Raw genomic sequence first — 26,084 nt, forward strand, 5'->3', positions numbered from 1 at the left:
GACATTTTGAAAATGGGTCCCGTCCCAAGTGTGTCCACTCCAACACTCCTTCGGAGGCTAGCTCCTTCTCTCCTCCATTCTCGCTTCTGGGCCTCACCTCAGCCCAGGTTCTCTTCGCCCACTCAGTCCTGACTTCACGCTTCCGCCTCCAGCTCAGGGGCCCCCTGAGCCCGGCTACCCCTACGCAGGACGAGCTCAGGGCCGGCTCCCAGCCTCACTGCGCCCCATTCCCCGCCCCGCCTGACCCCCAGATTTCGGCTCACCCCGGGACCCGGCCCTAGCCCTTGCCCCCAGCCCAGGACTGGGCCCAGCCACGCTCGCCCAGCCACGCTCGCCCAGCCACTCGCCGCCTCGGCCCCGCCCCGCGCTCCGGCCACTCGGCGGTAACCAGCTGGTCCCGCCCGCCCGACGAAGGCGCCGCGCAGCCAATCAGCGGCTGCCACACAGCGGCCCGAGCCGGGCTTGGGGGTTGGGACCTCCGGCTGCAGGTCCGCCTGGGCCAGACCCGCGAGCGCAGGCAGCCGGTTTGTGGTCGCGCGCCCGACCTCCGCAGTCCCAGCCGAGCCGCGACCCTACCGGCCGTCCCCACCCCACCTCGCCGCCATGCGCCTCCGCCGCCTAGCGCTGTTCCCGGGCGTGGCGCTGCTTCTCGCTGCGGCCCGCCTCGCGGCTGCCTCCGACGTGCTAGAACTCACAGACGACAACTTCGAGAGTCGCATCTCCGACACGGGCTCTGCGGGCCTTATGCTCGTCGAGTTCTTCGCCCCCTGGTGAGTCCACTCTGCCGAGGCGGGGGAAGAAAGGCCGGGTTGGGCCGGGCTGGGCCGGGGGCGAGAGCGCGGGGAACTGTTGGGCCTACGCGGCGCCGGCGCCCTTCATTCCTGTGGGCCCCTGCTGCGGCGGGCACATTTCTCATTCCCGGGAGCTGGAGGCGCCTCGCCGAGAGCCGGGGAGTCGGTGCTGATCGGCCCAACGAAAACCCGAAGGCTGCGCTCACGCAGGGCCTCATCCTTATCTCGGTGCTCTTGCGGCACTTCCTATTTGCAGAGGGTTTTGCCACCCCTTCCCCCAGTTCAATATGTAGCTATATCCTTTCTGCGTGAGTCAGTATTAATGTTCCTCCAGTCTACAGACTAGGCATCCCAAAGCCTTGTAGTGGAAGCGGGCGTTTCACCAAATACAGAAGTCCTGGATCCCTAGGGTATTTCCTTTCATCTTACCTCACGCCGCACAGCCATTGGTTTCTAGCCAAGGTCACTGAGTGGCTGCAGAATGGTCGTAAGCGCTTTCTTGAGGCAGGTAATTTGTCCGTCACATGGTGTACAGTTTCTCCCTTCTGCTGATCACTTACATCTCAGTACCGGCAGATAGCTCTGTCCAAACGAAAAGAGTACGTGAACAAGAATAATTCCATCGGAATGTGTCCATATTGTCCGTTTTAAATAGCATTTCTTTAAAATGTCAAAAAAGACTCCAATGAGAAAATAACCAATATTGAGTAAATACTCCACTTTAGGGTGACTTAAGTGATCAAGGGTGTAAATTCCTTAGATAGAACTAACTCGAAATAAAAAACTGTTGGGGAGAAGGAAGAGCAAATAAGACTTCTGGCCCAGTCAACTTGTTTTTTTTTTATTTGTGTGTGTTTTTTTTTTTAAACCTCCAGATCATTACCAGAGTAAACAGTGATTCCTTTATCCTGGGGATAGCTCTGTATATATAATTCAATATATATAATTACAGTACTTAATTTTTCCCCTCCTGGCACAGTGACCCTTGGTTTAAAACTATCCGTGTTCAAAAATGTCAGTAAAAGTTGTATATAACTTTTATTTGCTTCAGACTCAGGTCTTCACTTCTTAGCCTCAACCAACTTGTTAAGGGTTACACGAAAAATGTCCTGTAGTAAAGACCACCTGAATCAGAATGATGTGCTAGAGATGGCAAATTTTGTTTTCAGCTTGGACAGATTTTGTGTCCAGGGCATTTCTGGGGCTAACTGGCAGTACAGATTACACATATAGATAGTTCTTATACATCTCTGGAACTCATGTTCTCTCTTAGGAACAACTCTTCCCAATTATATAATCATGCTGTTAGCTTTGAGGGAGTGTCAATAATTTGTAAAAACTGGGGGTGTCACTAAGTTTGTGAGATCTGAGTGATGCTTTTTACTACAGGGGTCATGCAACAATTTAAAGTATGAATTGTTGGAGAATAGTGGACCACTAGAATATTAGTTTAAAAAAGGAATTTTGGGGCTGGGCGTGGTGGCTCCCGCCTGTAATCCCAGCACTTTGGGAGGCCGAGGTGGGCGGATCACCTGAGGTAGGGAGTTCAAGACCAGTCTGACCATCATGGAGAAACCCCGTCTCTACTAAAAATACAAAATTAGCCGGGCATAGTGGCACATGCCTGTAATCCCAGTTACTCAGGAAGCTGAGGCAGGAGAATAGCTTGAACCCAGGAAGCAGAGGCTGCAGTGAGCCACGATCCTGCCATTGCACTCCAGCCTGGGCAACAAGAGCGAAACTCCGTCTCAAAAAAAAAACAGAATTTTTTATTTGAATTGAAGGGGCTGTTTCCTACTTTAAGTTATTACACGTGCCACCCTAAAAACTACATATCCCATCAGGCACTGACTGTCCCAAGAATTGGGTGGATCTCTGCTGTGGTGTCTGCTTTTAATTGGTTTAAAAGAAAAAGTCATCCTCCACAATGTCAGCAAGGAAGATGAGTTTTCTGAATGAGCAATTTGGAGTTAAAGAAGTCTCCTGTTGATGTCTTTATTTCTTCACATTCCACTACAGTTTTTTTTTTTGTTTTTTGTTTTTTGTTTTTTTTTGAGATGGAGTCTCGCTTTGTTGCCCAGGTTAGGGTGCCATGGCACTATCTCGACTCGCTGCAACCTCTGCCTCTTGGATTCAAGTAATTCTCCTGCCTCAGCCTCCCGAGTAGCTGGAATTACAGGTGCCTGCCACAATGCCCAGCTAATTTTTTTGTATTTTTAATAGAGATGGGGTTTCACCATGTTGGCCAGGCTGGTCTCGAACTCCTGAGTTCAGGTGATCTGCCCACCTCGGCCTCCCAAAATGCTGGGATTACAGGTGTGAGCCACTGCGCCCAGCCCAGCCTTTTTTTTTTTTTTTTTTTTTTTTGAGACAGAGTCTCGCTCTGTTACCCAGGCTGGAGTGCAGTGGCATGATCTGGGCTCACTGCAACCTCCGCCTCCCGTGTTCAAGTGATTCTCCTGCCTCAGCCTCCTGAGTAGCTGGGATTACAGGCACGCACCACCAAGCCTGGCTAATTTTTGTATTTTAGTAGAGACGGGGTTTCACCATGTTAGCCTGGTGGTGAACTCCTGACCTCAGGAGATCCACCCTCCTTGGCCTCCCAAAGTGCTGGGATTACAGGCGTGCGCTACCTAGCCTGGCCTCTGTATTTTTATTTATTAACATTTCAGCTGGAAATGTTTTCTGACTGCTATATTCCTTTGTACAGTTCAGTAGTATTATCTTACAAGAAACAGTTAAAGAATCCTTAGTAAGAGTAAAATGGGATTTGGTCCTGTTGTGCATTCCTGTAATCCCAGCAGTTTGAGAGGCCAAGGCAGGCAGATCACTTGAGATCAGGAATTCAGACCAGCCTGGCCAACATGGCGAAACCCCATCTCTACTAAAAATACAAAAATTAGCTGGGCGTGGTGGCGCACATCTGTAATCCCAGCTACTTGGGAGGCTGAGTCGGGAAAATCACTTGAACCCGGGAGGCAGTGGCGAGGTAAGAGACCAGCCTGGGCAGCATGGCCAGACCCCATCTCTACCAAAAAAGGACAAAAATTAACCGGGCATGGTAGCACACGCCTGTAGTCCTCGCTACTCAGGAGGCTGAGGTGGGAGGAGAAGATCACTTGAGCCTGGGAGGTGGAGGTTGCAGGAAGCTGAGATTGCACCACTGCACTCCAGCCTAAACGACAGTGTGAGACCGTGTCAAAAAAGAAAGTAAAATGGACTTTTTTTTTTTTTTTTTACCTTATTCTCATCACAAAATAAACCTATTTAAGCAAATTCTATTTCTGCTTTCATGTTTCAAGTGAAAGTGAAAGGTGAAAGCTTGCTTGCTTGCTTATTTTTTTGAGACAGCCTCTCTCTGTTGCCCAGGCTGGAGTGCAGTGGCGAGATCTCGGCTCTGCAATCTCCGCCTCCCCTGTCTGGCTAATTTTTTTTTTTTTTTTTTTTTTTAAGTAGAGACCAGGTTTCACCATGTTGGCCAGGCTGGTCTTGAACTCCTGGCTTCACCTGAATCACCTGTGTCGGACTCCCAAAGTGCTGGGATTTCAGGCGTGAGCCACCGTGCCTGGCCTAGTGAAAGCTTTCTTTGCAGTTGATTTTGTAGACTAATATTTCCATTATGGAGTTAATCTGCTATATATTTTTAAGGATAAGAGTATCTGAATTTCTCTGGGGAAATAACACTATTTAAATGTTTGGAAATGTCCGAAAATTTATTGATTAGTGTTAATATTTAATATTAAGTCCTTGGCCGGGCGCGGTGGCTCACACCTGTAATCCCAGCACTTTGGGAGGCTGAGGCGGGTGGATCACGATGTCAAGAGATGGAGACCATCCTGGCCAACATGGTGAAACCCCGTCTCTACTAAAAATACAAAAAGTTAGCCGGGCATGGTAGCAGGTGCCTGTAGTCCCAGCTACTCGGGAGGCTGAGGCAGGAGAGTGGTGTGAACCCGGGAGGCGGAGCTTGCAGTAAGCCAAGATCACGCTACTGCACTCCAGCCTGGGCGACAGTGAGACTCCTTCTCAAAAAAAAAAAAAGTCCTCAACATCTATTTATGCTATAGATGTGTATGCTACCCTCTAGGGCAGTAGTAATAAATAATGGCTGGGTGCGAAGGCTCACGCCTGTAATCCCAGCACTTTGGGAGGCCGAGGTGGGCAGATCACGAGGTTCAGGAGTTCGAGACCAGCCTGGCCAACATGGGGAAACCTTGTCTCTACTAAAAATACAAAAATTGGCCAGGCACGGTGGCAGGACCCTGTAATCCCAGCTACTCAGGAGGCTGAGGCAGGAGAATTGCTTGAACCTGGGAGGTGCAGGTTGCAGTGAGCTGAGATCATGCCACTGGACTCCAGCCTGAGTGACAGAGCAAGACTCCATCTCGAAAAAAAAAATAATAATAATATATGTGCTAATTTCTTTACTTGTAATCCCCACCCCGAGTTGATCTTTTCAACATCAACGTTTAGCTCAAATTTTTTTTCCTTCCCTGGACAACTAACTGGTTGATCCTGCCTCTCTATTGGCATCTAATAATACTCTGTCACCCCTGCCATACTGGTGTTCCTATAAGGAAAGGACTATATCAATTTTCTTATCAAAGACACTTGATAAGGCACTTATCAAAAAGCACTTGACGCATGGCACACATGATGAAGTGATGATTATTGGGTGAATATATGTTGGAATTCATTATCAACTGTCAGGTGCCATCCCTGAGGATAGATAGAATTAATTGTGTTTTAATATTTTCTAGGGGTGGGTGAAAGAAGTAGTGGTTAATCTTGAAGATCTATGTTAACTGACCCTGATTTCCCTTAAATACCACCTGAGTTCCATTCCTGGTGGATTTGAAGAGGAGAGTCTCCTCTAGCCTCATTGAAACTCTTTTTGTGGATTTGATGACCTTATGGATATTGCCAAAGTTTAAGGCATTGGATTTTAGTCCCAGCCTTGCAGCTTACACACACACCTCGTTGCTCCCCAGATTTCTGGAGATTGTCATTCAGTAAGCCATGCATACTTTTTTTGTTTTAATGCTCCTGGGTATTTTTGATAAGCATCTAGAGTTGACACCTACTGGCTTGACCTAGTAACTATTGTATGTGATTTTTTTCTCTTAAAATGTTTGAAGATAGTTGAAACGATTAACTCATAAATCTGTTGCCTCAGCCTTGACAACTACTATATATTCAACAGAAATCTCTCGTTTGTCTCTTCTTTATTCTCATTGCTGCCATTCTGGTCCAAGCTTTTATTGTCTGCCATGTGAAATATATTATCTTCTAGATGGCTTTACTCTTTTCTCTGTTTTCTCCCTTTCTGTCAGTCTTTGACATTGCTGATTGATGTAGTCTTAGTACATGTGCACGCACATTTATTATCTCAAAAAAGCCCTTTACAGTTCTCTGAATGCATCATGCTTACTGGTATTCTTTTACGTTTGCTCTCCTATCTCCCTCATCTTAAATACCCTGCCCTCTTCTCTCTGAAGCGTTAAATCCTTAAAGACGCAGATTCAATTGTTACTCCCTTTAAAATCCATTTACTATGCAGTATTAAAGGAATACAGAGGATATAATGAATAAGACCCTATTTCATACACATAAGATATCACTGATTGTGAGAGGAACTATCTTGTGTCTCACTGAGAAAGAAATACTACCATTGAAACTATAACATGACTGCAAAATACATCTTAATTTCAGGAAAAAACAATGAATCTGTGAAATACAGCATAAGGAATACCATTGGTTTGCACTCAGTCTGAAAAACATAGCCAGTACATTTGAAGTCCCCTATGTGCCCCTTTACCATCTTATACACTCCTTTATCCTGAATTTGGTATTTATCATTTGGTTCTTTTATACTTTAATAGGCCCCCTGAAGACCTTGGACAATAAGCTGTTATAATCCTTTATTTTAAACAAGTTTTAGGTGTACAATATTTCCAAGTTATCCATCACTTAATAAAATTACACCATTGACTATTGAAATACATCTGCTCAAGTTTCTTCTCTATTATATTATATTTCTATTTTTGCTGTCTACGGGGAGGTTACAGAACTCACCTTCTCAACGTGATCCCTCTGCAACCCATTGGCTTTTGAAGAGGTGATGACAGCTGGTGCTAGCTGTATATACACTGATTAGGACTTTCTGGGCAGAGAAGCCAGTGCTTCTGGTGGCCCTCTGGGAAAGGTATTCTAGTTTACATGTTTTGTTATCACTTCTCATGGCCAGGTGAACTGTGTAGCTGTAAAAATCAGGCCTGCCATCTAAAAGACTTAATATCATACTTGAGACATTACAGGGTTTCAGTCACAATTTTGTGTCCCCCCTCCCCCCCCGAGACAGAGCCTTGCTCTGTCACCCAGGCTGGAGTGCAGTGGCATGATGTCAGCTCACTGCAACCTCCACCTCCCGGGTTCAAGCAATTCTCCTGCCTCAGCCTCCCGATTAGCTGGGTTTACAGGTGCCCACTACCACGCCTGGGTAATTTTTGTATTGTTAGTAGAGATGGGGTTTCACTATGTTGGCCAGGCTGGTCTTGAACTCCTGACCTCAAGTGATCTACTCGCCTTGGCCTCCCAAAGTGCTGGGATTACAGGTGTGAGCTTCAGTCACAATTTTTAACAACCACAATGCTGGTTTCCCTGGGGAATTGTATTTTCCTCTGGGGAATTCTATCAGAAATGGGATTATTTCTATTTTGTCCTTCCTTCAGCCTCATTAATTGGTCAAAAGGGCATTAACCCATTCAACCCTCTTTAATAATGTGGCATACACTTTTGACTACAGCTTTCACAACTTAGTTATACTTTGTATTGAGAAAATAGAGCTGCCCTGTGCTGAGCCAGTATTATGGAGTCAACCTCAGTCTAGGGGTAGGACCTTTGCCTTCTCAGAGTTCTGGTTTACTTTAACAATAATGAATGTTGTTCATGTGATGATTTTGCTTTTGGAAGTGTCTACTAGCTCAAAAGTAGTATTATAGTTTGAGATTCTTCCTAGTGAGACAACGTTAACAAATTCATAGGATTAAACTGAGAATTTGGCTTTTTTAATATGTATATAGGTGTGGACACTGCAAGAGACTTGCTCCTGAGTATGAAGCTGCAGCTACCAGATTAAAAGGAATAGTCCCATTAGCAAAGGTAAGTACAGGTGGATTCTTCACTAAAGGACATGAAGTATTTTAAAAAGTAATTTGTTGTCTCAGCTTTGTTACATGGAAAAAAAAACAGTAATAAATAGTTTGTAGGATTAACATTCATTTTCTCTACTCTTATTCTGCTAAGAAGAGTGAATACTAGTTTCTGGGCAAATACACAACTGACTTATAGTTTCAAAAGATTAAAAGTAGTGGCTGGGCACGATGGCTCATGCCTGTTATCCCAACACTTTGGGAGGCCGAGGTGGGTGGATCACGAAGTCAAGAGATTGAGACCATCCTAGCCAACATGGTGAAACCCTGTCTCAACTAAAAATAGAAAAATTAGCTGGGTGTGATGGCACGTGCCTGTAGTCCCAGCTACTCAGGAGACTGAGGCAGGAGAATTGCTTGAACCCAGGAGATGAAGGTTGCAGTGAGCCAAGATCGGGCCACTGCACTCCAGCCTGGTGACAGAGCGAGACTCCGTCTCAAAAACAAACAAACAAAAAATTTTAAAGTAGTGAGACTAAGGAAATTACTGGCATAAGAAGTAAAATAGACCAGGTATGGTGCCTCACAGCTGTAATTCCAGCACTTTGGGATGATCACTTGAGGCCAGGAGTTTGTTGCCTGGGCAACAAAGTAAGACCTCATCTCTACAAAAAATTTAAAAAGCTGGGTGTGTTGGCTCACACCTGTAGTCCCAGCTTCTCAAAAGGCTGAAGCAGGAGGATTGCTTGAGGCTGCAGTGAACTATGACCACATTACTAGACTCCAGCCTAGGTGACAGAGTAAGACCCTGTCTCTTAAAAAAAAAAAAAAAAAAAGTGTAATCCCAGTACTTTGGGAAGCCAAGGCAAGTAGATCACTTGAGACCAGCCTGGGCAACATGGCAAAATTCCATCTCTACTAAAGATACAGGCGGGCTTCCATAGTCCCAGCTACTCAGAGGCTGAGGTGGAAGGATTGCTTAAGCCAGAGAGGTTGAGGCTGCAGTGAGCTGTGATTGAGCCATTGCACTCTAGCCTGGGCAATAGAGCGAAACCCTATCTCAAAAAAAAAAAAGTAGTAAAGTATATGGTAAATAAGAATTAAAGATGGAAAGCAGAAGTACAGCTATAAAGGTTAAAATAATCATTGCGGCTGGGCACGGTGGCTCACGCCTGTAATCCCAGCACTTTGACAGGCTGAGGAGGGCGGATCACCTGAGGTCAGGAGTTCGAGACCCGCCTGGCCAACATGGTGAAACCCCGTCTCTACTAAAAAATATAAAAATTAGCCATGTGTGGTGGCAGGTGCCTGTAATCCCAGCTACTTGGAAGGCTGAGACAGGACAATCACTTGAACCCAGGGGGGCGGAGGTTGCAGTGAGCTGAGATCATGCCACTGTACTCCAGCCTGGGCGACAGAGCAAGACTCCATCTCAAAAAATAATAATAATCTATGAGTAAATGAGTTCCCTAAACTGCCATATGATAATCACAATGATGGGAATACGAAAATGATATGAGGATATTGATGAAAATGGTCAACTGTAAACTTGGTATTTGTTTTTACAATTAAAGTAATGCTTCCAGAATTTTGCCATTCTGTAGTAAACCCGTAGTTGTTCTAGTCTAAAAGCTCATACCTCTGCCAGCCACAAATAGTTCATATATAAGGCTATTTTTGGAAATTACTTTTAATCCTATCAAGCAGCTTGCCATAGGAAAAAAAATTCAATCACAGCCAGGCGCTGTGGCTCACACCTGTAATCCCAGCACTTTGGAAGGCCAAGGTGGGTGGATCTCCTGAGGTCTGGAGTTCAAGACCAGCCTGGCCAACATGGTGAAACCCCGTCTCTACTAAAAATACAAAAATTAGTCAAGCATGGTGGCCGGTGCCTGTAATCCCAGCTACTCGGGAGGCTAAGGCAGGAGAATGGCTTGAACCCATGGGGTGGAGGTTGCAGTGAGCCGAATTCACGCCATTGCACTCCAGCCTGGGCAACAAGAGTGAAACTCCGTCTCAAAAAAAAAAGAAGAAAATTCAATCACAATTCCTACCTGTGTGACTATAGACACATTAATTTTCTGGATCTTAGTTTACCCATCTTAGAGCATAAGGATCATACTTCATAATCTTGTGGAGATTAAATGAGATAATATATGCAAAGTACTTGTGCCTGGGTTGGAGTAAGTGGCTAGTTCCAGGAAATTATTTTCCTTCTTCCTGATAGGTCTCACTAGATCGGTTATGTTATGGTATAGCCCAGATTTAAACTAGCTCAGGGTACGTGTACAAGTATTGGTACCTTTGATAATTGCTCTAGATGATTTGCAAAATCAAATTACATTCCACCTAAAGGATATGTACCCCCATGGATATATCCCCTTGGTGATAGTTGTAATCAAAGTAAGCCACTGTTAATAATTTAAGTGATTTATCCCTCATGTGTTCTGAGGCAGAAAAAAGACGAAGACCACTGCTTTAGCTAATAGAGACTACAAGGGCAGAATTTAAACAGTAACTTGGCATTTTATGTGAGGCCTAGGAATCTCAATTTTAAAGAATTCCTTAGGCAGTTCTGATGTAGTTAGGCAAGCTCCAGTCTGCCTTTAAAATCTAATGTTCTGTGGCATGTATGCCAAGAATTCCTTGATCCCCTTAGGATTTGACCAATCCTAGTATTTTGAGACTATAGGAAGAATCTGCAGCAGAAACTTGGATAAGAAAATAGTTTGTGTATTTTGATCTTTAGGTTGATTGCACTGCCAACACTAACACCTGTAATAAATATGGAGTCAGTGGATATCCAACCCTGAAGATATTTAGAGATGGTGAAGAAGCAGGTGCTTATGATGGACCTAGGACTGCTGGTAAGGATCCTGAACTACATTCTGGAAACTGATGTTAAGTACCTTATTCTTTGTAGTGGAAATATAAAAATGTGTTTTTCTACACAGTATACTTTCAGTCTTAAAAATTCCTCATCTAAGAGGTCAGTTCAGTGGTAACAAAAGACCTCTCTAAATGAACAGATTATATAAGTAATATAGAAAATACACAAACTTGATTTATAAGGTCAGCTCGACATTTTTTCATTTTACAAATATTTATTGAGTAATTACTGTGTGCCAGATATTCTAAATATACTAGGTCGTTGGCATTTATTGATAAAACAGACAAGGTCCCTACTCTTGTGAAGCTAACATTCTGGGGGATGAGGGGGAGAAGGCAACAAACAAGTTTTAAAAATATAGATGAGCTGGGTGCAGTGGCACGTACCTATAGTTTTAGCTATTCGAGAGGCTGAGGTGAGAGACTCTCTTGAGCGCAGCCTGGGCAATATAAGTTAGTCCCCATCTCCAATAAAAAGTTTGGGCCGGGGCCGGGGCCGGGATCGGTGGCTCACGCCTGTAATCCCAGCACTTTGGGAGGCCGAGGCAGGTGGATCACGAGGTCAGGAGATCGAGACCGTCCTGGCTAACACAGCAAAACCCCATCTCTACTAAAAATACAAAAAATTAGCCGGGCATGGTGGCGGGCGCCTGTAGTCCTAGCTGCTTGGGAGGCTGAGGCAGGAGAATGGGGTGAACCCGGGAGGCGGAGCTTGCAGTGAGCCGAGATCACGCCACTGCACTCCAGCATGGGTGACAGAGCGAGACTACGTCTCAAAAAAAAAAAAAAAAAAAGTGTGGTCCGGGCACAGTGGCTCACATCTATAATCCCAGCACTTTGGGAAGCTGAGGTGGGCAGATCACGAGGTCAGGAATTTGAGACCAGCCTGGCCAGCATTGTGAAACCCCATTTCTACTAAAAATAGAAAAAATTAGCACTGGGCGTGGTGGCACATGCCTGTAATCCCAGCTACTCAGAAGGCTGAGGCAGGAGAATCGCTTGAACCCAGGAGGCGGAGGTTGCAGTGAGCCAAGATTGTGTCACAGCACTCCAGCCTGAGCGACAGAGCGAGACTCCATCTCCACAAAAAAAAAAAAAAAAAAAAAAAAAAAAGGTATGTGTGTTATCTCCTGTATATGTGGATAACCATCTCATACCCATTAGGATGGCTACTATTTAAAAAAAAAAAAAACAAAATAGGCCGGGCGCGGTGGCTCACGCCTGTAATCCTAGCACTTTGGGAGGCTGAGGCTGGCAGATCACCTGAGGTCGGGAGTTCGAGACCAGCTTGACCAACATGGGAAAACCCTGTCACTACTAAAAACACAAAATTAGCCAGGAGTGATGGTGCATGCCTGTAATCCCAGCTACTCGGGAGGCTGAGGCAGGAGAATCGCTTGAACCTGGGAGGCGGGGTTGCGGTGAGCCAAGATCGTGCCATTGTACTCCAGCCTGGGCAACAAGAAGGAAACTCCGTCTCAAAACAACAACAACAACAAAATAGCCAATGTTAGCGTGGATGTAGAGAAATTGGAAACTTTGTGCACTATTAGGGATGTAAAATGAGACAACCACTATGGAAAACACAGTATGGTGGTTCCTTTAAAAATTAAAAATAGGGCTGGGCCTGGTGGCTCATGCCTATAATCCCAGCACTTTGGGAGGCCAAGGCAGGCGGATCATTTGAGATCAGGAGTTTGAGGCCAGCTGGGACAACATGGTGAAACCCTCTCTCTACTAAAAATACAAAAATTAGCTGGGTATGATGGCGCATACCTGTAATCCCAGCTACCTGGGAGGCTGAGGCAGGAGGATAGCTTGAGCCCGGGAGGCGGAGGTTGTAGTGAGTCGAGATCGGGCCACTGCACTCCAGCCTGGGGAACAAAGCAAGACTCTGTCTCAAAAAAAAAAAAAAAAAAAAAAAAGATAAAAAAAATTGGAAGGCCAGGCATGGTAGCTCATGACTGTAATCCCAGCTCTTTGGGAGGCCAAGGTAGGTAGATCACTTGAGGTCAGGAGTTCGAGACCAGCCTGGCCAACATGGTGAAACCCTGTCTCCACCAAAAAATACAAAAATTAGCTGGGCGTGGTGCACACGTGTAGTCCTAGCTACTTGAGAGGCTAAGGCAGGAGAATCGCTTGAACCTGGAAGGTGGAGGTTGCAGTGAGCTGAGATTACACCACTGCACTCCAGCCTGGGTGACAGAGTGAGACCCTGTCTCAAAAAAAAATAAAAATGAAAATAAAATTACCAGGCCAGGTACGGTGGCTCACGTCTGTAATCCCAGCACTTTGGGAGGCTGAGGCGGGCGGATCGCAAGGTCAGGAGAGCGAGACCATCCTGGCTAACACATTGAAACCCCGTCTCTACTAAAAATACAAAAAATTAGCCGGGTGCAGTGGCGGCTGCCTGTAGTTCCAGCTACTCGGGAGGCTGAGGCAGGAGAATGGCGTGAACCCGGGAGGCGGAGCTTGCAGTAAGCCGAGATAGCGCCACTGCAGTCTGGCCTGGGCGAAAGAGCGAGACTCTGTCTCAAAAATAAGTAAGTAAATAAATAAATAAATAAATAAATAAAATTTACCATATATATGATCCAGCTTCTGTATACCCACTTCTGAATATACATTAAATTCTCACTTAATGTTGTCTATAGATTCTTGGAAGCTGTGACTTTTAAGTGAAACAACCTATAACAAAACTTGTTTTTTTTTTTTTTCCTCATCAATGTTATAGGAAACAGTGTTATTCTAGGACTTGCTATGCATTCTTTCTCTTGAAGTTGCAGCCTCTGAGAACATATGAATAATATTAAGTGAGGACTTATTGTATACCCAAAAGAAGATAGTTGTACACCTACATCCACAGCAGCATTATTCATAGTAGCCAAAAGGTAGAAGTAACCCAAGTATCTATCAGTGAATGAATAGTAAACAAAATATGGTATATGCATCCAGTGGAAGATTATTCAGCCTTAAAGAAGAAAATTCTGACTACATGCTGCTATATGATTCCACTTACATGAGGTAGCACAAATAGTATACAAAATTGTATGTTTAAAAATGGTTAACAAGGGCCGGGCATGGTGGCTCACGCCTGTAATCCCAGCACTTTGGGAGGTCAAGGTGGGCAGATCATGAGGTCAGGAGTTCAAGACCAGCCTGGCCAGCCAACATAGTGAAACCCCATCTGTACTAAAAATACAAAAAATAAGCCGGGCATGGTGGCAGGAGCCTGTAATTCCAGCTACTCGGGAGGCTGAGGCAGGAGAATTGCTTGAACCCAGGAGGTGGATGTTGCAGTGAGCCAATGTTGCAATCACGCCATTGCACTCCAGCCTGGGTGACAAGAGTGAAACTCCATCTCAAACAATCAAACAAAAAAATGGTTTAACAAGGCTCATGGCCTGAAATCCCAGCACTTTGGGAAGTTGAGGCAGGTGGTTTGCTTGAGCCTAGGAGTTGGAGGCCATCCTGGGCAACATAGTGAGACCCCGTCTTTATAAAAATACAAAAAACTAGCCAGGCGGGATGGTGCATGCCTGTAGACCCAGCTACTCAGGAGACTGAGGCGAGAGGTCTGATTGACACTGGGAGGTTAAGGCTGCAGTGAGCAATGATCATGCCACTGGACTCCAGCCTGGGTGACAGAAGGAGACCCTGTCTCAAAAAAAAAAGATTGGAAACAAATGTCCATCAGTTTTGCAATTGTGTCTGGTTAAATAAACTATGGCACATTTATAGTGAAACACTATGCATTGTAAACAATGTTTCTGTTAAAAAAAAAAAACTTTTTTTTTTTTTTGAGACGGAGTCTCGCACTGTCACCCAGGCTGGAGTGCAGTGGCACGACCTCAGCTCACTGCAAGCTCTGCCTCCCGGGTTCACGCCACTCTCCTGCCTCAGCCTCCCGAGTAGCTGGGGACCACAGGCACCCGCCACCATGCCCGGCTAATTTTTTTGTTATTTTTAGTGGAGACGGGTTTCACCGTGTTAGCCAGGATGGTCTCAATCTCCTGACCTTGTGATCTGCCCGCCTCGGCCTCCCAAAGTGCTGTGATTACAGGCGTGAGCCACCGTGCCCGGCCGAAAAAACTTTTTAAAACAATAATAATAAAAAACGCTATGCCACTGTAATAAAAGGTTGAGGTAGCTATGTATATATAATTGCCTGTTTATGCAGAAAATGTCTGGAAGGATATACAAGAAACTGAAATCTTGGCTGGGTGTGGTGGCTCACACCTGTAATCCCAGCACTTTGGGAGGCCAAGGTAGGTGGATCACGAGGTCAGGAGATCGAGACCATCCTGTCTAACACAGTGAAACCCCGTCTCTACTAAAAAAATATAAAAAAAAGTAGCTGGGCATGGTGGCGGGCACCTGTAGTCCCAGCTACTTGGGAGGCTGAGGTAGGAGAATGGCGTGAACACGGGAGGCAGAGCTTGCAGTGAGCTGAGATTGTGCCACTGCACTCCAGCCTGGGTGACAGAGCAAGACTCTGTCTCAAAAACAAAAAAAAAACAAAAAAAAACTGAAATCTTTTAAGGAGAAAACTGGGTGACTAGGGACAAGGGTGGCAAGAAGATTTCATCTTACACTGTTTTGTACCTTCTGAATTGTGAGTCATGAATAATTGCCTTCTCAAAAATTATAAATAAGTTGTGTTGTTATAACTTTTATTTTGACTTCTAAGATGGAATTGTCAGCCACCTGAAGAAGCAGGCAGGACCAGCTTCAGTGCCTCTCAGGACTGAGGAAGAATTTAAGAAATTCATTAGTGATAAAGATGCCTCTATAGTAGGTAAGTAGCAAATATTAAACCGTGCCACAGAATTGTCAGTTTGGTTTCCAAAACCCTCCATGTCTGGGAAAGCCACAGAATTAAAGCAGTTAAGGAAACCTTGGGGCAGTTGAAAAGGCAACTGACAGAATTGGGTCAGCAATTACTATAATGTACTATAGTACATTATATAATTACTATATAATGTAATTATAATGTGGGGGGCAATTGGTGTTTTATTTGAGTGGGTTTGTGTTCTCATAGATATAAAGGTTTAATTTCAATTAAAGGACTAGGAGGGGTGGGTGTGGGGGAAAAAAATAAAGGACTAGGGTAGGAATATCTTCAGCATTTTCTAATGCTTCTTAAACTCTGAGATTTGACTCACAATAGGGTAGTTATGACTGAAAATAAGGTTTTAAGGTAGGAAGATACAAGTAAATAATAAACCTCTGCTATTTTCACAAAAATTAGGGAACTTAAAATTTAAAATCAGATCGCTAGGATTTGTCTTGTTTTTGCAGCATTCATTGCTTTCTCATGTGTTGTAGTATCTCATTTTTAAATGACATGAGCCAGTTAAACACTTTCTGCATCTTAGATGTTCATTGTTTTGTTTTTTAAATGTGATATATGATAAATTTGACTAAAAAATAAATTTAAACATAAAAGCTATGTTTGTGCTTCTCTTAGTCGCCTAATTACTGTAATAAAACTGACTTTCGCCTGGCTCAGTGGCTCACGCCTGTAATCCCAGCACTTTGGGAGGCTGAAGCAGGCGGATCACCTGAGGTCGGGAGTTTGAGACCAACCTGACCAACATGGAGAAACCCCGTCTCTACTAAAAATACAAAATTAGCTGAGCATGGTGGCACATGCCTGTAATCTCAGCTACTTGGAAGGCTGAGGCAGGAGAAACGCTTGAACCCGGGAGGCAGAGGTTGGGGTGAGCTAAGATCGTGCCATTGTACTCCAGCCTGGGCAACAATAACAAAACTCTGTCGCAAAAAAAAAAAAAAAAAGTGACTTTCTGGCAGCAGAATATGGTTTACTGTTTAAATTTGGCTAAAAGCCACTTTTTATCATCTAGATTTTACTGATTCTTTATATTTTACAAGGAGTTAGCATGTATTTATTAAACATTTATGTTTTAGTCACTTTTCTAAATGAGTAGTTCTGAAGACAAATAGAAGGAAAAAAATTGCGTGAAGTGGTTTACAGTTTATTTTGACATATCATCTTAATTTAATCCTTCTGATACCTGAAATAGTCCCTGAAACTCCTAAGTTAAGCAATTTGCCCAAATTTGTTCAATTATGAGAAAGTAGAATGAAGACTTGAACACTGAACAAATTTTCTCCCTGGTTCTCTCAAGAAATGTTTCTGTAAAGGGTAGAGGGAAAATTCTCATCCTAAATATTGTGCCTGTCTGAGGTAGTCATGGCAAAGCAGACCCAGTCCTCAAAATAGAATGAAACCCTTAAAAAATAGACGTTTATGGTTTGGAATGTCTATCTGTCAGCACTTATTGCTTCTTCCTTGTGTTTAATATTTTCTGTATAGGTTTTTTCGATGATTCATTCAGTGAAGCTCACTCCGAGTTCCTAAAAGCAGCCAGCAACTTGAGAGATAACTACCGATTTGCACATACGAATGTTGAGTCTCTGGTGAACGAGTATGATGATAATGGAGAGTAAGTGACTGAGTTGAATCTCCTGACCAAGTATTATTGTGTGAACTGGTGATACTGATTGATTGGGACAAGGTTTCACTCTGTCACCCAGGCTGGAGTGCAGTGGTGCGATCTCTGCTCACTGCAACCTCCGCCTCCCAGGTTCAAACGATTCTCGCGCCTCAACCTCTTGAGTAGCTGGGAGTACAGGCATGCGCCACCACACCCTGCTAATTTTTGTATTTTTAGTAGAGACAGGGTTTCACCATGTTGCCCAGGCTGGTCTCAAATTCCTGGCCTCAAGTGTTCCACCCACCTTGGCCTCCCAAAGTGCTGAGATTACAGGCATGAGCCACCGCACCCAGCTGAATTGGTCATTTTTATACCTAATTTTTCCCAAGCGTTTATTGAGTACTTTCAAGGCATTATGCTACATGCCCAGAAACTATTGCTGCCTTCAAGGAACATCCCTCTATCTAGTAGAGGGAGATTGTATGCATGAACATATATAAAAATGAAAGTGTAAGTGTATGTAGAACTATATACAGAGTGGTTGGAAGTACAAAAGAGGGAGTGTTTTTTTCTTCTTTTGGGGTGGGGGGTAATATCAGAAAAATTCATAGAGGGGGTGACTCTTGAAGGATCAGTTTTCTCTGGAAGGTTATGGCCTTTGAAATAAAAATTATTCCAGATAGAGCACCAGGAGTGAAGGCCTTGAGATGTAAGATAGCCTAGGCATGTTGGGGCCCATAGTACTGCTGGAGTATTGTTTGTGATTGAGATCATAATGAAAGACAAGATTGGAGTATTAAGCAGAGACCAAATTATAAATTTTAAGTGCCATACAAAAGAGCTTTGATTTTATCTTTTAGACATTTGAGAGCCATTGAAAGACTTTGGGCTGGGGAGTAATGCCTAGTGTTCCATTACTGGAATACTAAGCTTGTGGGAGTTATTTATATCCTCCTACTCAAGGTCATTGCCAAGGTCTGATCTTTCACAAAAACAATTTGCAGCCTCCCGCGTAAATGGGTTAAATTTGTGAATAAGTCACTGTCAACCACATGATAATGGTTTGAAGGGGGAGTGGTGCAAGGCATTCTAAGGATTCAAAGGAGAATTCTAAGGATTATAAGGAGAATCTAAACTGAGGATGACATGTGAGAGTCTAAACTCGGTCAACAGCATTAGTGGCAATGGATAGGAAGGGGTGAGTATAAAAAATGTAAACAATAGTCACTAACCGTGTGTGAAAAGAAGAATCAGAGTAAGTTTGAGGTTTTTTAAAATTTTTTTCAGACAGAGTCTGGCCCTTGTTGCCCAGGCTGGAGTGCAGTGGCGCGATCTCAGCTCACGACAACCTCCGCCTCCTGGGTTCAAGTGATTCTCCTGCCTCAGCCTCCTGAGTAGCTAGGATTACAGGTGTGCACCACCACACCTGGCTAGTTTTTTGTATTTTTTGTAGAGACAGGGTTTCATCATATTGGCCAGTCTGGTCTCAAACTCCTGACCTGAGGTGATCTGTCTGCCTCGGGCTTCCAAAGTGTTGGGATTACAGGTGTGAGCCACCACACCCGGCCTGCTATTGTTTCTAAAGGTTTGAAAATCTACTCTAACCCCCTTTTGAGATAATGAAAAAGCTGAAGCCCAGAAGGATTAAATTGAGACCTGGTCCAACGTGTTTGGAATTAGTTGGGGGAACTATGATTAGAACCACGTTCTCTTAATTTTCTAACCCAACATTTAGTAAACCCTATACCCAATTATTGCACTTAAGATTAAGGTGGTTAGCATCTTAGTGTTAATGAGAAGGTCATGTTGCTGAGTCTGTGGTACTAGAAAAGAGTCCTTATGTGCTTAGATGTTGCTAGTTAAAAGTGGCAGCAAAAGTAGATAGTCTGAGCTTTACATGAAACATGGGAGCTCCACCTGTAATCCCAGCATTTTTGGAGGCTGAGATGGATCATTTGAGCCTGGGAGTTCAAGACCACCCTTGGGAACATGGTGAGACCCCCATCTCTACAAAAATTTAAAAAATAAATTAGTTGTGCATGGTGGTGCACACCTGTGTTCTCAGCTATTTGGGCAGCTAAGGCAGGAGGATCACTTGAGCCTAGGAGTTCAAGGCTACAGTGAACTGTGATCACACCACTGCACTCCAGCCTGAGCAACAGAGTGAAATCCTATCTCAAAAAAAAAAAAAAAAAAAAAAAAAGATGGGAGACAGTTCTTCTGCTATCTGCCTACTGAGACTTTTCTCTTTTTTTTAAGGGGTATCATCTTATTTCGTCCTTCACATCTCACTAACAAGTTTGAGGACAAGACTGTGGTATATACAGAGCAAAAAATGACCAGTGGCAAAATTAAAAAGTTTATCCAGGAAAACATGTGAGTACTTCTTTGTATCTTGTCTGGGATTTATTTGCTTGATTTTAGTTTGTTTACCTCAGTTATTAAGCAGAGCTATATTTTGGTTTAAACAGTCTATTCGGGGGGATTGTAATAATAATAGTTTGAGTTTATATTAAAGCAGTAATGTATGGGTGTCAGAACTCCTATTGTCATCCTGTAAGGTATATATTGCTCAGTACTTGTCCTAAATGTTTAAAATCTCTTTCCTTCATGAATGCTATCAGTTATTTTGTGGCAACTTTATGATATAGCTAAAAACTTGCCAAGCCAGTTGATAATAGATTATTTCATTTCAGTTTTGGTATCTGCCCTCACATGACAGAAGACAATAAAGATTTGATACAGGGCAAGGACTTACTTATTGCTTACTATGATGTGGACTATGAAAAGAATGCTAAAGGTTCCAACTACTGGAGAAACAGGTAATAAGAATTATGTTTTTCCCTCATGAACAAGTTTACCCAATGTATAAACAGTCCCTTCTAACTATCTTGTTGGTTCCTTAAGAATCTGTAAAACAATAAATGGTTCCTTAAGAAGATGTAAAAAAAAAAAAAAAAAAATTAAAGTAACTATCCTGTTACCATGTGTGGTATAAGAGCAGGAAAGAATGGGAACATTTGGCTTCCAAATACTACATTTGAAGCCATAAGGACAAATAAACTGTTTTCACAATCTGTTGGGCGTGTATTTCGTAGGTGTTCCTTTGCTTTGTGACACAGTGACTCCAAGTAGAAGGTGGAAATTTGATATAAAATGCACTTAAAACATTGTGCTTACTTGCACATTGAGACTCTCAGTGCATTTTACCCTTACAGATTTTCTTTTCAGATCAGTCATTATGCCTATAATAGATTTCAGTTATATATTACAGCAAGATTTAGCAGGAATGCACCAGTTGATTGGGTATCACCAATTTGCCAGTGAAGTTCAGTAAGGCATTGAAGTATATCATAACCCTGTGTGTCAGTGCCCAAGAGCTCAGACTGTTCAGACTGATTTCAGAAGGCTAGAACTATAGAACTTAGTCTTTGCTTTCTAATCACTTGCTTCTTAGTTTCAAAAGTGCTTGACCACCCTGTATAGTCTTGGCACAAATGTCTCTTGTTTCCCACAGGGTAATGATGGTGGCAAAGAAATTCCTGGATGCTGGGCACAAACTCAACTTTGCTGTAGCTAGCCGCAAAACCTTTAGCCATGAACTTTCTGATTTTGGCTTGGAGAGCACTGCTGGAGAGATTCCTGTTGTTGCTATCAGAACTGCTAAAGGAGAGAAGTTTGTCATGCAGGAGGAGTTCTCGTGAGTTGCTAGTTGGGCTTTGATTCTCCAAGGCAATTATTAAAGCCTTTTATACTACAAAGGATTTCTAAAGAACAATAACCCTGGAATGTGAAGATAGGTCTTTTAATCAAGACCTATGACTGTCATTTTTCTCAATTTAAATATAGGTATTTTAGGCCAGGCGTGGTGGCTCACGCCTGTAATCCCAGCACTTTGGGAGCCCAAGGCAGGTGGATCGCCTAAGGTTGGGAGTTCGAGACCAGCCTGACCAACATAGAGAAACCCTGTCTCTACTAAAAATGCAAAAAAATTAGCCAGGCACGGTGGTGCATGCCTGTAATCCCAGCTACTCAGGAGGCTGAGGCAGGAGAATCGCTTGAACCTGGGAGGCAGAGGTTGCGGTGAGCCAAGATCGCGCCATTGCACTCCGGCCTGTACAACAAGAGTGAAACTCTGTCTCAAAAAAATAAATAAATAAAAATAAATAAATACATATAGGTACTTTAAGGATTATGATCCTTAATGAATTCCGAAAACTAATGAAAGGATGGCAGGTTGGAATTCTTACATGATTCCACTTGGTCATTAGAAATAGCAGATAAAGGCTGAGCGCAGTGGCTCACACTTGTAATCCCAGCACTTTGGGAGGCCAAGGCATGTGGATCACTTGAAGGCAGGAGTTAAAGACCAGCTGGCCCACATAGTGAAACCCTGTCTCTGCTAAAAATACAAAAATTAGCCGGGTATGACGGTGCACATCTGTAATTCCAGCTACTGGGGAGGCTGAGGCACCAGAATCACTTGAACCCGGGAGGCAGAGGTTGCCGTGAGCCGAGATCATGCCACTGTTCTCCAGCCTGGGTGACAGAGCAAGACTCTGTCTCAAAAAAAAAAAAAAAAAAAAAAGAGATAAGATTGGACAGCCTCCTTTGGGCCAGATGTGGTGGCTCACACCTATAATCCCAGCACTTTGGGAGGCTGAGGCAGGAAGATCATTTGAGCCCATGAGTTTGAAGCCAGCCTGGGCAACATAGCAAGACCCCGTCTCCAAAAAATTTAAAAATCCAAAAAAAGATTGAACAGTCTCCTTGATACTGATGTAATTTCAAACCAAACCATTCCCCCCCTCATCCCTACAGAATGTATTTTCTTTTTGAAATACCATATGGGTCTAAAGTAAACTCAGAATCGGGAAGATCTGAAGACCCCAGAAACAATTTTTACCCTCACTTTCTGAGATTTTGGGAGATTGAGACAAGAGAAAATCTTCCTTGTGAGCCAGTCAATAAAACAAAATACTGTAAACACACACTATGCTCCAGAGCAATAAGACCTGGTTCTTTTACAAAAATGAATCTCCAGAAGACCAATGATTCTCCTTTCTCTGAACTTTCTAATCCACAAAGAACACACTAGAAATAAAAGGAACGGTTTGTTTCTTCAGTCAGTAGTTCTGCATATTGAGAGATAAGAGTCCCCCTTTTTTAGCCTTGAAAAGCTAAAATACGTAGTAACTCTTCAAAGAAATTGCTGTAATTTTCTCAGTGGTGGGAATAGATTAACAAGCCTTACCCTTGTTTTCCAATTGTAGGCGTGATGGGAAGGCTCTGGAGAGGTTCCTGCAGGATTACTTTGATGGCAATCTGAAGAGATACCTGAAGTCTGAACCTATCCCAGAGAGCAATGATGGGCCTGTGAAGGTGAGGTGCTCACAGCCTCATCAAGCTATGAGCAGTTGCCTCTCCTCATTTCTTTGTTCCAAAACTGTGGGGTCTAAATGAAGACTTTGTTGGCCATCTCTTTTTTTTTTTCTTCCTTACTCCCGAGTCATAAAATAAGCATTGGCAGGCCGAGCGGTAGCTCATGCCTGTAATCCCAGCATGAGGCAAAGGCAGGCACATCACAAGGTCAAGAGTTTGAGACCAGCCTGCCCAACATGATGAAACCCCGTATCTACTAAAAATACAAAAAAATCAGCTGGGCATGGTGGCGGGCGCCTGTAAGCCCAGTTACTCGGGAGGCTGAGGCAGGAGAATCGCTTGAACCCAGGAAGCAGAGGTTGCAGTGAGTCAAGATTATGCCACTGCACTCCAGCCTGGGCGACAAGAGCGAAACTCCATCTCAAAAACAAAAAGCGTTGGCAGGGCTCATAATGCTTGGTAGGGGCAAGAGTATAAAGCCTGCGTAGAATTTTCTGATGAAATTTATATTGGGCTAAGCTACTCTTGAGGATAAAGCAACCCCTAAGAACAGTGTGTTGCTTTGAATTTTTTTACAGAGATGTGGTCTTACTCTGTTGCCTCAGTCTTCTAAGTAGCTTGGACTGTAGGCATGTGCCACCAAGCTTGGCTTGAAATTATTTTAAGGAACGGTTGGGTAGCACTTCTGTGTCCTGTAACTTCCTGAACATAGTTTCACAGGTGACAGACATAGGAACAAGTTGGTATCTAGTGAATGACAACATCTTTAATACAATCTGTAAATGTGATTTGGGTTTCCATGACTTATTTTCCGTGGTAACACATCAAATTAGAGAGGGATTGGGTCTAGGAACAAATACAGTTGTGAATTTATTTTTTTATGTTACCAACTAGAGATTCTTCTGTGTTTTCCAGGTAGTGGTAGCAGAGAATTTTGATGAAATAGTGAATAATGAAAATAAAGATGTGCTGATTGAATTTTATGCCCCTTGGTGTGGTCACTGTAAGAACCTGGAGCCCAAGTATAAAGAACTTGGCGAGAAGGTAAGTGTGAACCCTATTCTGAGGATAACATTTGAGCGGGAGCAGTAAGTTTATGTATGTATTCAGCATTGGCTAATTTGCTTGGTTCCTAAGTACTGATAGATTTTTTTCCCAATTACTTGCTGTTTACTCACTTTCTCTTGACTGCCCCCTAGTGCTCCAGCCTGTGCTCAATCTAGATAATGGTTAAAAATATCTAAGGACTTCTGAATTTTGGTAATGGCTTACATGAATCCATATGGTCCTTCGTCTTATAACATTTGGCTTAGCCCCTGTAATGTCTTATTTAGACCAGTTAAATTTGAAGGTGGCAATATGTAGAGTCTTAATACAAGAGAAAAAAGGGAAGCTTGTGGAAAGTGAGGTACTACCATCTGCAAACCACTCTTCCCACCTGAACAGCAGTTTATTTGCTGGAATTACAGGTGCGCACCACCACACCCGGCTAATTTTTGTATTTTTAGTGTTTGAAGAATGAGATTGTTTTAAGTCTTCAATTGACTAAGTGTCCCTCTGTCACTGAAAACTTGAAATGTAAACATTTAACCTGTTTTATTAACAGCTCAGCAAAGACCCAAATATCGTCATAGCCAAGATGGATGCCACAGCCAATGATGTGCCTTCTCCATATGAAGTCAGAGGGTAAGTGGGTTAAAAATTAACAAAAGTGTCTAGGCAATAGATAGGAATAAAGCTTGTAACCACCAGGAAATCATTACTAGACATAGTTTTCATATTCCAGTTGAAGGCAGAACCACTGATTCCTTCTTGGCTTAAGAGTTCTGCAGCATGGGCCCACATAACTGCTTAAAATTAATAAATGTTTCTTTCCCCAGTTTTCCTACCATATACTTCTCTCCAGCCAACAAGAAGCTAAATCCAAAGAAATATGAAGTAAGTGAATTGTCCCATATCCCCACAAATATATACACAGACATAAATACACACCCTTAAACATAGTTCTTTAATTGGGTTTATTTATTTATTTATTTATTTTTTTGAGACGGAGTTTCACTCTTGTTGCCTGGGCTGGAGTGCAGTGGCGTGATCTCGGCTCACCGTTCAAGTGATTCTCCTGCCTCAGCCTCCCGAGTAGCTGGGATTACAGGCATGCGCCACCACCCCAGCTAATTTTGTATTTTTAGTAGAGATGGGGTTTCTCCATGTTGGTCAGGCTGGTCTTGAACTCCTGACCTCAGGTGATCCGCCTGCCTTGGCCTCCCAAAGTGCTGGGATTACAGGCGTGAGCCACCGTGCCAGGCTAATTGGGTTTATTTAACTAAAAACTCTTTAAACTCTCATGGGCAGTATATGTGGCTGCTAATATGCTTTTACAAATTCAGAAGTCTTCCTGTTTGGGTGGGGCAGATCAGGGTTCTTTAAAAAGTTACATGTTTAAGGTAATCTTTCTGTTTTCAGGGTGGCCGTGAATTAAGTGATTTTATTAGCTATCTACAACGAGAAGCTACAAACCCCCCTGTAATTCAAGAAGAAAAACCCAAGAAGAAGAAGAAGGCACAGGAGGATCTCTAAAGCAGTAGCCAAACACCACTTTGTAAAAGGACTCTTCCACCAGAGATGGGAAAACCATTGGGGAGGACTAGGACCCATATGGGAATTATTACCTCTCAGGGCCGAGAGGACAGAATGGATATAATCTGAATCCTGTTAAATTTTCTCTAAACTGTTTCTTAGCTGCACTGTTTATGGAAATACCAGGACCAGTTTATGTTTGTGGTTTTGGGAAAAATTATTTGTGTTGGGGGAAATGTCGTGGGGGTGGGGTTGAGTTGGGGGTATTTTCTAATTTTTTTTGTACATTTGGAACAGTGACAATAAATGAGACCCCTTTAAACTGTCTTATTTTCCACAAGATTGAGAACCAGATGTTCTCTACACACTATCATTGTTCAATAGAGCTTTCTTCAGTAATGGAAATGCTCTGTAATCTACACTGTTCAGTACAGGTGGCTATGGAGCATCTGAAATATGGCTAGAAACTACATTTTTAGTTTTCATTAATTTAAATAGCCATACAGTTGCTACCATACTGGTCACTGCAGCTGTAGACTGACTGACTGGGTCCATAGTTCATCACCTCAAAATTCTTTCAAAATTTATTATCTCTTTCTCTCCTTACATGTTTATTGCCCAGGCCTACCCTGGTGATTAGAACAGCTGAAGGGCCTTTCTTGTTAGGCTGTCCATGCCTTAAGGATGGGTTCCTGTTTATCCTTGCCACGCAGCTGAGCTTACTGCATGTTTATACCTCCCAAGGACTGTTCTCTGCCCAGAAATGCCCTGTCAAGGGTGCGGCATCACACGGTTTCATCCAGGTTGTTTCAGGAATTGCTGACACTGCTGGG

General features: G+C 43.4%; 1 protein-coding gene across 1 annotated transcript; it reads left to right on the forward strand.

The window, feature by feature from the left end:
• Nucleotides 1–501: 501 nt before the first annotated feature.
• PDIA3 (protein disulfide isomerase family A member 3) lies at nucleotides 502–25,578 on the forward strand. Its single transcript, NM_001133778.1, is given in 13 exon segments — nucleotides 502–770; nucleotides 7,874–7,952; nucleotides 10,692–10,809; nucleotides 15,522–15,629; nucleotides 17,172–17,301; nucleotides 19,552–19,668; nucleotides 19,989–20,114; nucleotides 20,810–20,992; nucleotides 22,566–22,674; nucleotides 23,590–23,718; nucleotides 24,281–24,360; nucleotides 24,555–24,612; nucleotides 25,138–25,578. Coding segments are annotated over 13 exon segments (1,518 nt in total). The 5' UTR covers nucleotides 502–603; the 3' UTR covers nucleotides 25,252–25,578.
• Nucleotides 25,579–26,084: the final 506 nt, after the last annotated feature.

Source organism: Pongo abelii, chromosome 16 (assembly GCF_028885655.2).
Source record: "Pongo abelii isolate AG06213 chromosome 16, NHGRI_mPonAbe1-v2.0_pri, whole genome shotgun sequence".
NCBI lineage: Eukaryota > Metazoa > Chordata > Mammalia > Primates > Hominidae > Pongo > Pongo abelii.